This window comes from Fusarium odoratissimum (assembly GCF_000260195.1).
Source record: "Fusarium odoratissimum NRRL 54006 unplaced genomic scaffold supercont1.10, whole genome shotgun sequence".
NCBI classification, from domain to species: domain Eukaryota; kingdom Fungi; phylum Ascomycota; class Sordariomycetes; order Hypocreales; family Nectriaceae; genus Fusarium; species Fusarium odoratissimum.
Window position 1 is genome coordinate 154,308 of NW_022158696.1, and position 14,490 is coordinate 168,797.

General features: G+C 48.7%; 6 protein-coding genes across 7 annotated transcripts; 3 read left to right on the top strand and 3 right to left on the bottom strand.

Moving 5' to 3' along the window:
* The first annotated feature begins 52 nt into the window (after positions 1 to 52).
* Positions 53 to 3,430, top strand: FOIG_06976 (DNA polymerase epsilon subunit 2). The gene is made up of 2 exons (XM_031206268.1): positions 53 to 890; positions 944 to 3,430. The coding sequence occupies exons 1-2, from the start codon at positions 202 to 204 to the stop codon at positions 2,583 to 2,585; spliced, it is 2,331 nt and encodes a 776-aa protein (XP_031063387.1). The 5' UTR covers positions 53 to 201; the 3' UTR covers positions 2,586 to 3,430.
* FOIG_06977 (uncharacterized protein) lies at positions 2,906 to 6,206 on the bottom strand (the record flags this gene model as incomplete). The annotated part of the gene is made up of 3 exons (XM_031206269.1): positions 2,906 to 3,432; positions 3,482 to 6,065; positions 6,141 to 6,206. 3 exons carry the CDS (start codon positions 6,204 to 6,206, stop codon positions 2,906 to 2,908), a joined length of 3,177 nt encoding a protein of 1,058 aa, XP_031063388.1.
* A 73-nt stretch (positions 6,207 to 6,279) lies between these two features.
* Positions 6,280 to 8,085, bottom strand: FOIG_06978 (uncharacterized protein; the record flags this gene model as incomplete). The annotated part of the gene is made up of 2 exons (XM_031206270.1): positions 6,280 to 6,329; positions 7,101 to 8,085. The coding sequence occupies 2 exons, from the start codon at positions 8,083 to 8,085 to the stop codon at positions 6,280 to 6,282; spliced, it is 1,035 nt and encodes a 344-aa protein (XP_031063389.1).
* Positions 8,086 to 8,251: 166 nt separating this feature from the next.
* Positions 8,252 to 9,294, top strand: FOIG_06979 (uncharacterized protein). The gene is made up of 2 exons (XM_031206271.1): positions 8,252 to 8,521; positions 8,584 to 9,294. Exons 1-2 carry the CDS (start codon positions 8,386 to 8,388, stop codon positions 9,096 to 9,098), a joined length of 651 nt encoding a protein of 216 aa, XP_031063390.1. The 5' UTR covers positions 8,252 to 8,385; the 3' UTR covers positions 9,099 to 9,294.
* A 239-nt stretch (positions 9,295 to 9,533) lies between these two features.
* Positions 9,534 to 11,243, top strand: FOIG_06980 (uncharacterized protein). Its single transcript, XM_031206272.1, has 2 exons — positions 9,534 to 9,866; positions 10,088 to 11,243. Exons 1-2 carry the CDS (start codon positions 9,754 to 9,756, stop codon positions 10,683 to 10,685), a joined length of 711 nt encoding a protein of 236 aa, XP_031063391.1. The 5' UTR covers positions 9,534 to 9,753; the 3' UTR covers positions 10,686 to 11,243.
* FOIG_06981 (STE/STE7/MEK1 protein kinase) lies at positions 9,942 to 13,541 on the bottom strand. Of its 2 annotated transcripts, XM_031206273.1 has the most exons (4): positions 12,531 to 13,541; positions 12,320 to 12,477; positions 11,735 to 12,266; positions 9,942 to 11,683 (listed from the first exon to the last, which is right to left on the bottom strand). In XM_031206273.1, exons 1-4 carry the CDS (start codon positions 12,810 to 12,812, stop codon positions 11,105 to 11,107), a joined length of 1,551 nt encoding a protein of 516 aa, XP_031063392.1. In that variant the 5' UTR covers positions 12,813 to 13,541; the 3' UTR covers positions 9,942 to 11,104. The 2 variants fall into 2 exon arrangements, with proteins under 2 accessions (XP_031063392.1, XP_031063393.1); XM_031206274.1 differs by having other exon boundaries at positions 11,735 to 12,477.
* Positions 13,542 to 14,490: the final 949 nt, after the last annotated feature.

Here is a 14,490-nt window from a genome sequence, read left to right on the forward strand (position 1 = left end):
TATTAAACGAATCAATTAAACGCGTCTACGCGGTCGGCGCGAACCCTTCAAGACGACCTACGCAAAGAGGTACAAGGTAGGTAGGCAAATCAACCAGAGCACCGTGTACGAAATTCAATTAGCAAGCCACGTTGATTTCATATACAAAAAGTTGGGGTTATCTCTTTCTTTCTCTGCCATGCCAAGCTAGTGGTCCAGATCATGGATAAAACACCAGCTCCTATATTCCGAAAACAACGAGGGGCGGTCCCTCCGTCTTCTGCGATACCATCTTCATCTCCCGCCTTCGGTACCCCCATCCATCCACTGAAGCCATTTGCCGTCAATGCTCCCAAGGCTGCAATATTACCGATCATACTCCCTCCTCCGACACTTCGACCGCTCGCTTTCCGTACATTCACGAAAAAACATTCTTTAACACTGACATCCTCTGCCCTTCAAGAACTAGCTTCCTTCATTGGAAGACATTGTGGTTCAGGATGGCGTGAAGAAGGTTTGGCCGAGCGGGTTCTTGAAGAGGTTGCACGAAGCTGGAAAAACCGCAATGGAGGTGTCATTGTCGAGGGCTCGAGTAAAGAGCTCCAGGAAATTCTCAAGACCCTTGAGGGTAACATGAGCGGCGGCAGAATCACTGGCCCAACAAGAGGACTACCGCGTGGGGATAGTATGCTTGATCTCAAAGATAACGAGACCTTGAACACACGGCTGGGACTACGGCCGGCAGAAATCAGGAGGGAGGATAGCAACACAAGCTTCGGCATGTCGGGACTTGGTGTGGATGAGGAGCAAGAAGAAAGCGAGACGAGCGATCCTCGAGCATGGCTTAAGATCATAGACGCATATGACCAACCCAGGTTCATATACAACGTTGGCAAAAAGCACTTTGAAAAGTCAGTATAGTCTACTCGGTGGTTCAACTGAATTTGCGACTAACATTTCCTAGGGATACCTCAACGCCTTCATTACTACCACCGGCCTCACACAAAACGACGGTTTTCCGCAATCGCTACAATGTAATCCATCAGCGTCTTCTCCGTAACGAAACCTTCCAGTCCTCAGCAGTCTCCTCCTCTCGAAAACAAAGCCTGAGCCGTTCCCTTTCCAACCAGCATTCACTTAAACTCACGCCAATCGCGAACCTCCTTGGTCGTCATGGCAGCAGCCATATGTTACTAGGGCTCCTGGTTGTCCTTCCTACCGGCGATCTTGCCATCAGCGACCTGACTGGTACTATTGCCTTGGACTTATCCCAGGCGGTAGCTATCCCGGATGATTCAGCATGGTTTTGTCCTGGGATGATCGTGCTGGTTGATGGTGTCTATGAAGAAGAAGACGAATCTGTGGGCAAGGGTCTAAGCGGCAGCAGCGGCGTTGGAGGTACACTAGGTGGCCGCTTCCAAGGCTTCTTTATAGGACAGCCCCCATGTGAACGTCGTCAAGCGACTCTGGGCATTAGCGGACCCGATGGTGGCCAGGAGCAGACCATAGGAGGGGGCTTTGGCTGGATCGATTTCCTGGGCGTAGGCAGCGAGCGTGCCGTGGGTACCAAGATGCGCAGGCTCGAAAGGCGCCTTTTACGCAGCAGAGCAGAGGAGGATACTGCACCATCACGTGGGCGCGTCGTTATTATTGGCGAGCTGAACCTCGATCAACCACGAACTCTCCAAGCATTACGCAAGATCCTATCAGGATATGCCTCAGAGCCTGAGGGTTCAACGCCTCTAACATTCGTGCTGATGGGCAACTTCACTCAGTACGCTGTTTTGGCACGAGGAGGCAGTGGCGGAAGTATCGAATATAAGGAATACTTTGATGCCCTGGCTTCAACCCTGGGAGACTTTCCAACCCTGCTCCAGTCGTCTACCTTCGTCTTTGTTCCCGGAGACAATGACGGATGGGTCTCGTCCTTTACAGCTGGCGCCTCTGTCCCTTTGCCTCGAAAGCAAGTACCAGACATGTTCACGTCGAGAATACGTCGAGCCTTTGCGACAGCCAATGCGGAAGTGGGAGGGAAGTCAAATGGTACTGCTGTATGGACTTCGAACCCAAGCCGAATCAGTTTATTCGGCCCCAACCACGAACTTGTCGTCTTTAGAGATGATGTATCTGCTCGTTTGCGTCGAGCCTCTGTCCGTTTAAAACCGAAGGCCAAGGATGCCAGTGGAGAACAGGCACCAGGTTCAAGTGCTGCCCCTCCCGAAGATGTTCAGCCGATGGATATCGATGCTGCTCATCATGATGATCCTACCGCTACCGCTACCGGCTCGCCCGTCACACCTCTCATTCCTCACGACATTCATGCCGCCCAGAAACTTGTCAAGACTATTCTTGATCAAGGCTACCTCGCACCATTCCGCCAGGCTATTCGCCCTGTTCACTGGGACTACTCCTCAGCATTGCATTTATACCCACTTCCCACAGCCATGGTTTTGCTCGACACAACAGCCCCGCCGTTTTGCGTCACATACGAGGGGTGTCATGTAATGAACCCAGGCAGTGTGCTCGTACCAGGACGCAAGGGAATCGCTCGATGGGTCGAGTATGATGTTGGTCGCTTGGGCAGGTTAAGGGAATGTACAGTTTAGAATGGACGCCCAAATCTACATATTATTTAGTTGCTACTATTGATGGCTCATGGCGTCAGAGGATTAAGGGGCATACAAGGGAATGATGGGTATGATGGACAACCCATACGAACATAGGTAGCTTTCGATCATCGCGAAGAACAGTAATATCTAAACCTCATATCATAAAATGCTAGCTTTTATTTACCTACCCACGAGAAGGAATACACAGGACACAGAAAACGCGCCAACTCACCACGCGATGAACATGGAAGTCTGGTATCATGAATGGCTAAATATGCAAAAGACCATTTACCTCCTGTTTGACAAGCCTTCCTCCTCTATTGCAGCAGCAGAGCTTCCTCGTGTAAGACTCCATACAGGGCTTCAATCTCGGCCCTCACCTTGTTTAATTCAGCTGCCACTTGTAACGTAACGAGTGTGTATGCGTACAGCAAAGCATAATCACTCTCTTGAACAACCAGAGGGGACTCGTCGCCCGAAAGATCCGTATTCATGTGCTCCTTGCGGAATTGGTAGATTTTCCCTAAGAGTCGGTCCTTGTTGTTCTCAACCGTAGGGATGGCATCGGTCAAGGGGTATTCTAGCATAAGGCACGAAGCGATAACTTGAAAGACGTGACATATGCGCTGGCAAAGGAGAGCTCTCTCAGTGCTTGTGTACTCTAACAATGCCCGTTCGCCTTCTGTTAATTGATTTCGTTTCGATGTGATGAGACGCATAGCATAGAAACCATTAAGCATGTTTTTGGTGGAGCGCATAATGCGCCCATAAGCTGCGTCTGGGAATGGACCGCGAAGCTCAAATTCGGACTTCGCAGCCGTTCGCAGGCTTGCAAGTTTGAAGGCTGTTACAGAGTTAGCGTGATTAAGAAAGATGTGGCAGTGAGTGCCTACCATATCGTTGAAGAGCCGCCTGTTCGCCCTCGCGCATGTAGTCAAGCGTGTTATTATGTGTGCTATCCTTATTAAGCGACACAGTAAGAGGGCCACGCTTCCATATGAGACCCATCTGGAGATACAGGACAGAAAGTCCTTCACGGAACTTCTTTCGACCAGAAATCGGCCAGAGGACTCGGCAAACAACAATACCCCATACGATGCCTAGAGTGACCGCAACAACTCGATGCCAGGCAATGTCCAAAATCAGGGGGTTGGATCCTCCCTCGTCATCGTCGTCATCGTCGACATCTTGCGAGATGCTGTAGGCATAAAGGGTGCTCACGTTGTATGCTAATAAAGCAATTCTACCCAGTGGAGCCTTCTTGATGACCAAAATCACGTAGAAGTTGAACAAAGCTACAAGGCCACCCAGAAACACCAGTGCAATGCCATTACCTTGGCTGACAGTCCAGCACACCACGGCAAAGGCTGCGCCAATCAGGGTACCTTTGAATCTGGCAGTTCCAGTAGTATTCGCTGAGCCAGTTGTCATAGCCGCCACGATCATGAAGGAAAGGAGACCCCATTCACCTCTCCATGTCTGATAAATAGGTCTTGTGCTTGGTATGAAAGCAAGCATGGCCCAGAGAAGAGCACCAATTCCAACTTTGATACCAAAAAGTATGTCCTCCCGTACGATGAATCGGGAAATCTTGAGCATTTTCTGAGCGACTCTTCTTTTGACTCTGCTAGACTGTGGGGCAGCATCCCAGTTGAAGGTATCTCGCCGTGCGACCATTGTATCTGGAATACCTTTGGGCATTTGAGATTTCCGCAGTCTCGGCACAGGTGGTTTCTGTATCAAGCTCTCGCGTTCCGGATCTTCAACCCTGTCTTTGTCTAAAGGTTCAGTCCGGCCGAAGTACCTCCAGAATTTGAGCCAACTCCATGAACGGGGCGCTGTCTCAGTCGTGTACTTGATGTCCTCTAGTACATCCAAATATGCATCAGTCTCTTCAGCTACAGCCTGTAAACTGAAGGAGAAATGCCCACAGGCTGCAGCAACTTCTTCGATATCCGCTTGAATCTTCTCAGATCTAGCACGTCCGATCTGAATGGTACGGTAAAGCTCCTGTAACGACTCTGATCTTGCATTATTGTAAAGATTCAGAGCATCGCGAAGGCTCTCCCTCAACTGTTCGTTCACCGCGATGTCTTTGTTCGGGTCCTGTCCAAATGCAGGCTCACGCAGGATTTCTGATAGTGTATGAGCCAGCGACTTGATTGACGGGCCGAGCATGTTGATGAAGAGGGCAAAGATGTCAGAAGGCTCTTGGAAAGCGGGGGCTACGTCTAGAGCGGTATCCGATTTGTTTCTCGCCGCCAGCCGTTCTTCCTCACTCTCTCCAGATTCATCAATGTCAGACAGTGTTTGACCTCCACCATCAATATATGCAGAAATGGCTCGATTCAAGGTGGATGTCATCCCTGTGGGCTTCGGTGAAGGGAAGGTATCTTCCAGGTTGGGAACCTCTCTGAGTAGAGTGAATTGGTTTTCGAGCGCACTTCGCAGTCCTCCTATGGCTTGGGAGAGTGCCTCAACCGATCTTGACAGACGTTTATCAAGCGGATAAAAGGTTTCTCGGCCCAGGAAGAAGTACTCAAATTTGGCTTCTCGGAGTGTTGAGTTCATCGTTGTATATGCGCTGTTGTACCGAGCAGAGACTCGGCCATACTCACTTGTCCAGAATTCATCTTCCGTTCCACTGAGAAATCCTTTTGTGATGGACGATAATTTGTCGCCTAGAGAGCTGGTGGCGGTCATGATAGACCTACGAAGCACACGCCTCGCCGAGATTCTCCAGACTAGCACATTAACTGTTAGAGTGCAAGTGATGCCAACAAGAAGCAATTTCAAGACCTGGACGATCTTGTCGTCGTCAAAGTAGCCTCCTTGTACGCCCTCCTCTTTGGTGATTACGGAGATGATTGCGATCGATGCCAAGGTTGAGCCGACGTTAACGAGGGGGCTGTTGAGTCTTTGCTTTACCCAACCCACAAAGCCCAGTCCTCCTCCGATGCAGATAATGAGGATCAGCACGTGAGCAGCGGCAGTCAAGCCAAGTTGGGATCTCATGGCAATTGCAATTCCCATCGACAGCATCGATATGACTTCCGCGTAAAATACAGCAACGACTGCTATAACAGTTGCCTCAAGCATAGAGCCAACAGTTCGTGCTGGGTGAAAGTAAACGGTAATGGTAGCAGAGACATGCTTTCCATCTCTGTTGCCAAGAAAGGCTGTCAAGGGTGGGAAAAAAGTACCCATACTACCAAGTACGTAGGCAAGTGTACACTTGAGAACTCCATGGCCTTCTTCAGTATGTAGCCACAGCCATGTCAAGATGAATGCAGTTTTGACGTTATGTGCGATAATGTGGATACGGTCATCAAAGGATTCAGCGGCCTCGAAGGATTGGTATTTCGGTTTCTTGTTGATGTCGTCTGCAACTACTGCGTTGGTAGATGTGCTTAACGAGAATTCTGACCTCGATCGTTCGCCAGTCCTGGGAATGATAAAGGTTCCGTTCTTCAATTTCTGCCTGATGCATCAGATATCTACCCATCCTCGCTGTCATGCATGCAGGAAATTATAGAGCGAGTGATTTCGTACCGTTCGCTGGGAAGGTCGCTGTTTAGGCGGCCATGCCAGGTTGGAGGAACCTGTGGCGGAGCTCATGGCTGGTTGTTTTGATGGTACTCGTGTCTGGAGTGGTGAGACGATTGTGAGGCACGCTTCATTCTCCTAGATCTTAGAGCTCCATAAGAACAGTGGCAATCGTGGCAGTATCGGCACCCTGATCTGCAAAAGTCAGCCTTTTGAGAGGAATAGGCTGTCACGGTCGTGATTGTTATTTTTTCCCTCCTGGGTGTATAAAGTAGAAAGCCCAGGGACAGGTATTGTAGGTGTAAAATCGAATATATGGAAAGCAATGCAGCTTACCGAGTATTATAGTCTTGAAAATAAGGATGACGCTGAGCATGCATGCACCCCGGGCAGCTAGTGTGGGGCTTCGATCAGCTATCGAGACGGCCTCGTATTGGCTGTACCTCAAGCTACCTACAAAAAGACGGGAGTACGGAGTAGTTTAATTACAGCTTGATTTGCAAAAGAGAAATGGATGGTAGTTGTTCCAAGCTCTTTCTTCAACGACTGACGAACAAAGGTTTTTTTATAGTTGTATATGACAAAAATTTAGGATAATTTAGAGGTAAGCATCTCGTACTTTCCCTCCCATGCTAAGTTTTCCCATGAACAATAATGTGCGAAGATTGTCTGTTTTATCATTCAAAGGAATAGTCTAGATTTTTCCGTGGGTTCCTAAACCAGGGAAACACTCTTGAAGAGATCTCTTAGCCTAATACCTAGTGGGGCTATATGCACACTTGCCGGCTGCGCCCGTTGCTTAAACGCGGGCTGGCAGGACAAGCATGAGATCTCGAGGGTAACAAGGGCCAAGCAATTCCATCCAGCCATCCAAGCTCGTGGCTAGTCACAAGATCATCAGGAACGGGAAAATAGTGTCAGAGGCCTAGCACGCCTATGACTGTGGCAGAAACTCAGCAGACAAACCTGTAACGCCACTGACGCTTGTGTGTTTTTTGTTCCCTCGTGAGACTCGAAACTCGACCCTTTCGCAATGGCCATAGAGTTGGTCCCAATCATTGATCCAATGGAATAAGCACGATCCGCATCCGCTCCTCGCACCGAAAACGTTCAACTCGACTAGTTGCGATGTCTCGTCTGTCTCGTCGTAAAACACATCGAACGACAGCCCTTGCTTTAAAAGCAGCTGATCCAGCCGGTCATCCGGATCCAGATCATGTAGGATTGATTTGTGAATCGTTTGGATTCCCTCCCAGATTTGATCCCCTGCTCTTGTCTGATTTTCGTGCTCTTCACAATCAAAGTGCCATGGCTTGTGCCAGCAGTATTGACTTACTGCGGAGACGGCTCCCGTCTCTGGTGCACAGTAGACTCGGTATTCCCTTTCGCTCCCCATACGTTTATTGAATGGAAGAAAAGTCAAGTCGACAGTCGGACTCCCCCCTTCAAGACTCTTTAATATTTCATTACGTGCTCGCTGTGATGTGATCAAGCCAATAATTATATCCGTTGGGGAGTGAAGAGACAGCCTACCCGGTACGGCTTGGCGACCATCTTTAGGTGAGCAACGATCCAAACGCATAAAGAGACCTTCGGCGGGGAAGTCGAGAGACGATAGATGCGGGATGATTTCTTCCTGGATGTCTTCTTGATATGCTCGGTTGTGTTCACCAGTGATGATCGAGGTGCCCGAAGCTGCTACAACGAGCTTGGCCTCTGCTCGTCTGAGTTTGACAATTTGTGCAACTTTTGCATCGAGGTTTCGTGTTTTTAGAACCAGGGGTAGCCATCGCTCGAAGGAGTAAGGTGCTTCTGACGGACGTGAAAGATGATTCGTGCTCTCATGTGCTGGAATTTCTTCGACGGTATGAAAGCAGGTGTTGAACTTGGTAGGCGGTACATTCTGACAGTCTGATTCGACCTCTTCGTAGTTGGTTTGTGTGAGATGCATGTTTTTCATTGCATTTCCATCCATAGTCGATTGATCACAAAGAAAGTGATCCTGCAGTGAAGGAACTTATTTCGAATGAAAACAGGTTCACTTGCGAGGTGAATTATTGACTCTGGTGTTACACCCACCATCCAACGGCCGGACGCCACTTCGACAAACCCACAGAACAAATCTAGCGTTATGAGCAGACTTCACCTCGTCTCTAAAATTGAGGGTCGGGTTTCCAACGTGCATTTGAGCAGACTTTACTATTAATATTATTGTATTTGATTCATTCATTCGAAGCCCACCATAAAAAACATGGACCTTCCTGAGCTCGACTTGCAAGGAGCACCTATCCGCACTCCGGATTGTTGTCTAAGCCTTTCGTACAAATTATTCCGGAACCTAATCAACGCAATCCCCAACACCACGCCTCTGTTAGACCATGCCAAAAGTCTGGGAACCCCTTCCCTAAGGCAAGCTGTTCTTGGTATATGACTGACTAACAGCTTCCAGGAGAAACGCCAACTGTGCTTTCGATCGGAAGCGGATCCGGTCTACTGGAAGCTCTTTTCCTTGCTTATATAAACTCGCAACGCCAACGCAGTAGCTCTGATCATGCTATGGTTAACATTGAAGGAGTTGAAGTTCAGCAATTTGGTATGAGAGACCATGTCAACAGCTATCTTCCCGAACAAGCCATACACACTGTTCGTGGTAGTTGGGATGTCACTTCGAGGCTGCAGGATTCAGATGTGACAGCTCTGATGTTCGTTTATCCACGCCAACCTGCTTTAATCTCGCAATATATGAAAGTCATCGCTGAGCAGGGTCTAAAAGTCGAAGCCATTGTGTGGCTGGGGCCTATGGTCGACTGGGAGGTATTTGAGCCTTGTTTCAACACTGGACATGAAAGCTGTCAATTTGTGGTTGTTGGGACGAAGCATGGTCGCGAAGTTGGACTTGATGAGTATGAATCGATGGCAGTGGCGAGGAGAACAGACTGCAGTTCTAATGAAAGACGCTTATAAAGCCGTTTGATGAGGTTCCTTAGCTAGCAGAGTTTTTCGGCAAAAGTTGAAATGATAGCTGGTATTCGTCAACATAGACGAATGGAAGAGAGTGGAAGAGGCGTTATAATAAACTCTAGAGCCCTTTTAGTATACTGTATCGATGAATTGGAAATATCCATATCTCGATATGAAGAAGTACAGTGGCTTCGTTAATCAGTCCTGCCTCAGTACCTAAGTTAGTGTTGTTAAGCGGTTTGTTGTCCAAATGGTGCAGTGGTATCTGATGCTAATAAAGCATTTGTTAGATATGATTGTTCAATTGTGCCGCAATATACCGTGGCCAACAAACTATAGGTACATGTATTCGATACCTCAGGTAGGTGTAGTCCCTGGAACAGGTAGGTAACCTAAGGGAAGGTAAGAACTCTTAGCCCCGAATTCTCTCTGTCTCCACCTCAATAAGAGCGTCATCTCTGAGTCAAAGCACTCATTACCATTGCCAACTGGTCTCATTTTTATCATCGATGAGAGGAAGAAGCAAGGAGGGATACTCCATTGACTCCATAATTGCATATAGTTTTCCCGAGAACTCTCGACCTTGAAATCAACCTTCCTCTACTGTCCTTTAAGGCGCCTCAGGCTCAGTTCTGTGCTACGCCGTTTAGTCTCGATCATGAATTCATCACATCCGAAGCGATTCATACCACTGAAGAAGGGCAAGCATAGCTTTCCTGCCGGCACCCCCAGTCTTCGAGGAGTGGTCTTTGACATGGATGGCACCCTTTGGTAAGATCTGCACTCACTCTACTCTTATTTTGTGGCTCGGAAATTTCCCGCACTTAACCTTGACTCACATATCTCCTACAAACGAATACTTGATGATATTCTTTGTTCCGCTATCCGATGTGGTTGAAACACATAGAAGATGGTTCATCTTAGCATACATACTATTCTCAACATATTAAGAGAAGTTGGCACAACGAACGCATCGCTAACCCAGTATATAGCGAGCCTCAAACATACATGTTCAAGGAAATGAGAGATGTTTTAGGAATTACAAAAACAACAGACATACTCGAGCACATTGATACTCTCCCGAAATCCGAACAAGGGACTGCCCTTGAGTCTATCCGCAATATTGAGCGCGAAGCCATGAAGACCCAGACTCCTCAACCAGGTCTGATGACCCTCATGGCGTACCTCGACGCCAATGCCATCCCCAAGGCGATATGCACACGCAACTTTGATGTCCCTGTTCAGAATCTTATGGAGAAGTTTCTCGAAGGCTCTCGCTTTCATCCCATCGTGACGCGAGACTTCCGCCCCCCCAAACCTGATCCTGCCGGTATCCTGCACATCGCCAAGAACTGGGGCTTACACGGCGAATCTGGCGAGGGTGACGCCAGTGGTCTTATCATGGTGGGCGACTCTATCGACGACATGACCGCAGGCAGAATGGCTGGCGCGGCTACTGTATTGCTCGTGAATGACGTAAATCGAGCATTGGCTGAACATGCCCATACTGATCTGGTCATTACTACGCTGGATGAGCTCGTTGATATCCTTGAACAAGGCTTCGTGGGAAGAGACGCTAGCCCAGAATAGCAAGAAGTCGACGCGAGCCCTTGTCAGCTCACAAATGTCAATCACAACTTGTCACACCTCTTTTCGCCGGTGTTTGATCTCACGGTGCCAACTCAACCGCGAATTGATTTAATTTAGGTTTCCTACATGGGCCCGGTTTCTGTACATGACTCTCCTCCACACTAGACACAACAGATAGACTCTCGGGAATCGAGATCAACAGATCTTCGCCTCCTCAAATCTAAACCAGGTCCTTGGGTTTTGAAGACGGTATAATGAAGTGATTTAAGTGTAGTGATCTAGCCAGAGACCACTGCAGGTTTCAAAACAGTGCGCCGAGGTATGCTAAATGATCTTCAGGGTTAGGCCGCTGTCCCAATATTTTCGGCAAGGTTATCCCGGGAGATGAAGCTTCAGGGAACAATTCGAAAAGCGTAGCCTTAAGATATGTTATATCCAGGGTTAGGTGGCAACCCAAACGTTGCCTGTCTCCGGTTCTCCCTTCGTAGCTCATCGGGAGTCTCTTTTCGAGGTGGCGGAGGGGGAAGAGGTCCGCCTGGAGGTGCTGGTCGAACAGGTAAGCTGAAGGTAGCAGCGTTCGCGCTCACAGGACCAGCACTGTCAGGATAGCCTGAAACCTTGGGAATAGAATTCGTGGTGACAACCCTGGGTCCAAGTCCGGGGTGCGCCGAAGCTGGCGTGCGTGAAGAAGGGTATCCGTTGCGAGGCGGTGATCGGCTCTGGCCAGAGCCATACTGATCACGAGGGGAAATAATACCAGCGCCGCCGATTGGGATCTCGCCAGAAGTGGGAGTGTGAGAGCGTTCTTCGGGTTGGGCCGATGCCTGTGTCTGCTGGGACTGGGTGGGCGAGTCACTTGAGCGCAGAAGATCCTGGGTTGCAGGAGAGAGCTGAGGCGCCAGGTGGGATTTTCTATTATCACGCTCCATCATACCGACAGCCCACTCTCTAAGATCAACTGGAGTACGCTTGGCGGCTTGTACGAAGTGGTCACGGTCCTGACAACATTAGCACATGTCAAAACAAACAAGATTGGAAATCTTTCTTACGAATAGCTCCTGGGGGGTTGGTCGGCGTTCAGGTTCCTTGTAAAGACACTTCTGAATCATATCGTCCAGAATGCTAGGGAAAGCATCACTCTTTGGAAGCTTGGGAGCCGGTTCGTGAACAATCTGTTGAAGCAAATCCAGAATACCCGCGGGAGCGCAATCGCCATCTGAGAGTTGCTCACTGGCAGCAAAAGGAAATTTGCCAATAGCAAGTTCCATGATGCTCAGACCAAAACTCCAGACATCTGACTTGACCGTGTACTTCTCACCCTGAATTCTTTCGGGTGCCATGTAAGTGGAAGTTCCGACAAAGGTGTCAGCGATAGAATTGACAAGCTCGCCAGAAACACCAAAATCGCAAAGCTTGATCGAACCCCTCGAGTTAACGAGAATATTGGATGGCTTAATATCACGATGCATGATGTGGTGCTTTGTGTAAAGGTATGTCAGACCACCAAGAGTCGCTTCTGCAATTTTACCCAGAACATCGACTCGAACGGGGCCAAAAACTCTCGAGACTCGATCAAGAGAACTGGTCTAGTGTCAGCTATCATATCGCCATAGATGTACCCATATCAAACTAACCCCACATCCATGTATTCCATACACATTATAACATCGTTATTTGGGGTTAAGAAAGCACCGTAGAATGTCACGATGTAGTCAGAGTGGCAGCCATGCATAATCTGGAGTTCTCGAACAATTCGCTTCCGTATTTCTCGCTTGGCCTCCACATGAATAACCTGCCAGATAGGTTAACACAAAACCCCTTAATTCAGTGACACAAAATACAGACCTTGCGAGCCATGACAGTTCCCGTTGTTAGGTGCTTCACTTTGCTGACCGTACCACCGTTACCAGATCCCAACTCCTTAAGAATTTCGAGATCCTCGGGTCTTAGGTCCAACTTGTATTCGATACCGATCTCCAACTGTTCATCCTTACCTGCATCTTGGCTTCCGCTGTACTCATGATGGTTGGTTTCGGCGGTTGGTGGGGGTCGAGGGGCAGCCGCTTTGAGTGCAAGTCCTTTGACGTTCTTGCGCTTCATAGAGCGTGGAGCAAATGGGTCGGCCATTCTGGAGAGTAGAGCGCGAGATTCAGCTCGGCTGATGAAAGAGGCTCGAAAAACTGAAGGCAAGCTGAGTGCTGCAAAAGCCGAAGATTTAATCGGGCTGGTCTTATCGTGTAGTGACTGACAACGGGTGGACGGCTTCCGATGCTTAGAACAGAGGAGTCACCGCACCAGGCCGCAAAGAATATCGATCCGGCCGAGCAGTCGTAAGAGTTGCTCGTGGTATCCAAGCTTGAATGGACGCAGTTCAGGTGAAGCGTCTTGTCCTTGCCTACCGCCGAGATGATGCGAGCGCTGGCAGACGTTAATTTCGGGCCGTAGCGAGAGGTCCAGATTCTATCGCTAAGAATCAAGGTCGTTGATGGCGATGATAAAAAAAACACAGAGAAACCTTTCGACCAGAGTTGATCGTGGTTTATCAGGGGCGTCTATGCAAAGCGTCGCTGAAGATTGCGAATGGGGGGTTTGTCCCAGTCTCTTTCACAGCTTCTGGCTGGTTAGGCGCGGACAGTGGAGGGCGGGGTCTAGCCAGCGACAACGTGACGGGAGTGGCTGGAGTTGCGCTCTGAGGGAGTTGGAGGCGCAACAAACCACAAAAGGAAGACAGAGCTGGGCGGTAAAACGAGATGGGGGAAAGGGGGGAACGGGAGACTTTGGCGAGGAGATGTGATCACGACTTTTTAAAACCATGAAGAGTGTAAGGAGTTACAGCAACTGCGTGTCGGATTTGAAATTATGTACCTGAAATCTAGTGGGCCATTCATTCGCCATAAGGGGACACCATGGAGTACAGACACGGAGGCCAGCATCCATTATCCATTAATACGGAGTAATTATGGTACATCTCCCTACGAGGCGAGGCCTGAGCCTGAGTTCAACGTCCAGGAGGCGCGATGCCCTGTCTGTCTGGGTACCTTATGTAGGACCCTAGGCTAGGCTAGGATGGCCACTGGCCAAATTCTCGGAACTTGAGACACTTCACGCCTCGAGCTCCGTACAGTTATCGATTCATAATCGTGATAAGATAGTGGTCGTCGGTTGTTTGTGATAAATCATTAGTCCAGACTAATACGACACAATTCCGTACTCGGCTCAGGTGTTCTGAACCTATAAAGCATCTCTTGAATATTTTAGATCAGTCACAATATCGCTCGCCCTGGATACTATAGAAGTGCACAAAGCTCTGACATTGTAGTCTGAAGGCAGCATATATCCAACCCCGATTATAGGCGAAACTTCAATATCTCACAAGAATTTGCAATGGTCTGATCTTAAGAAAGGAAAAATCCCCAACCCCGCAGGATATTTATGGCGACATTTAGAGAAGAATAAAAGGGTGATTAAAATAGGGGTCTCATGGTATGGGATACAAAAGTAAACGAAGCATGAGAACAGACGATGGATCAGACACCGGGCGATTCAAACATGTTTAAACAACACTTGGACCACTAGCCAGCACAGTACGAGGTAGGGGTGAAGTTCGAATGGCAAACATATGAACATACCTACATGCCTAGTGGGTGGTCAAAGTATGCCTAAAAAAAATATGATAATGCTGTTAATGGCCAAAAAGTCTGCGATCAGTTGAGCTGTATCCGAGTTCCTTACCAGAGGTAGGTAGGAGTGGAGTTGGCGGTTCCTGTTCAATCACCCGCTTGTCGGAAGCGGATTATCATGCCAC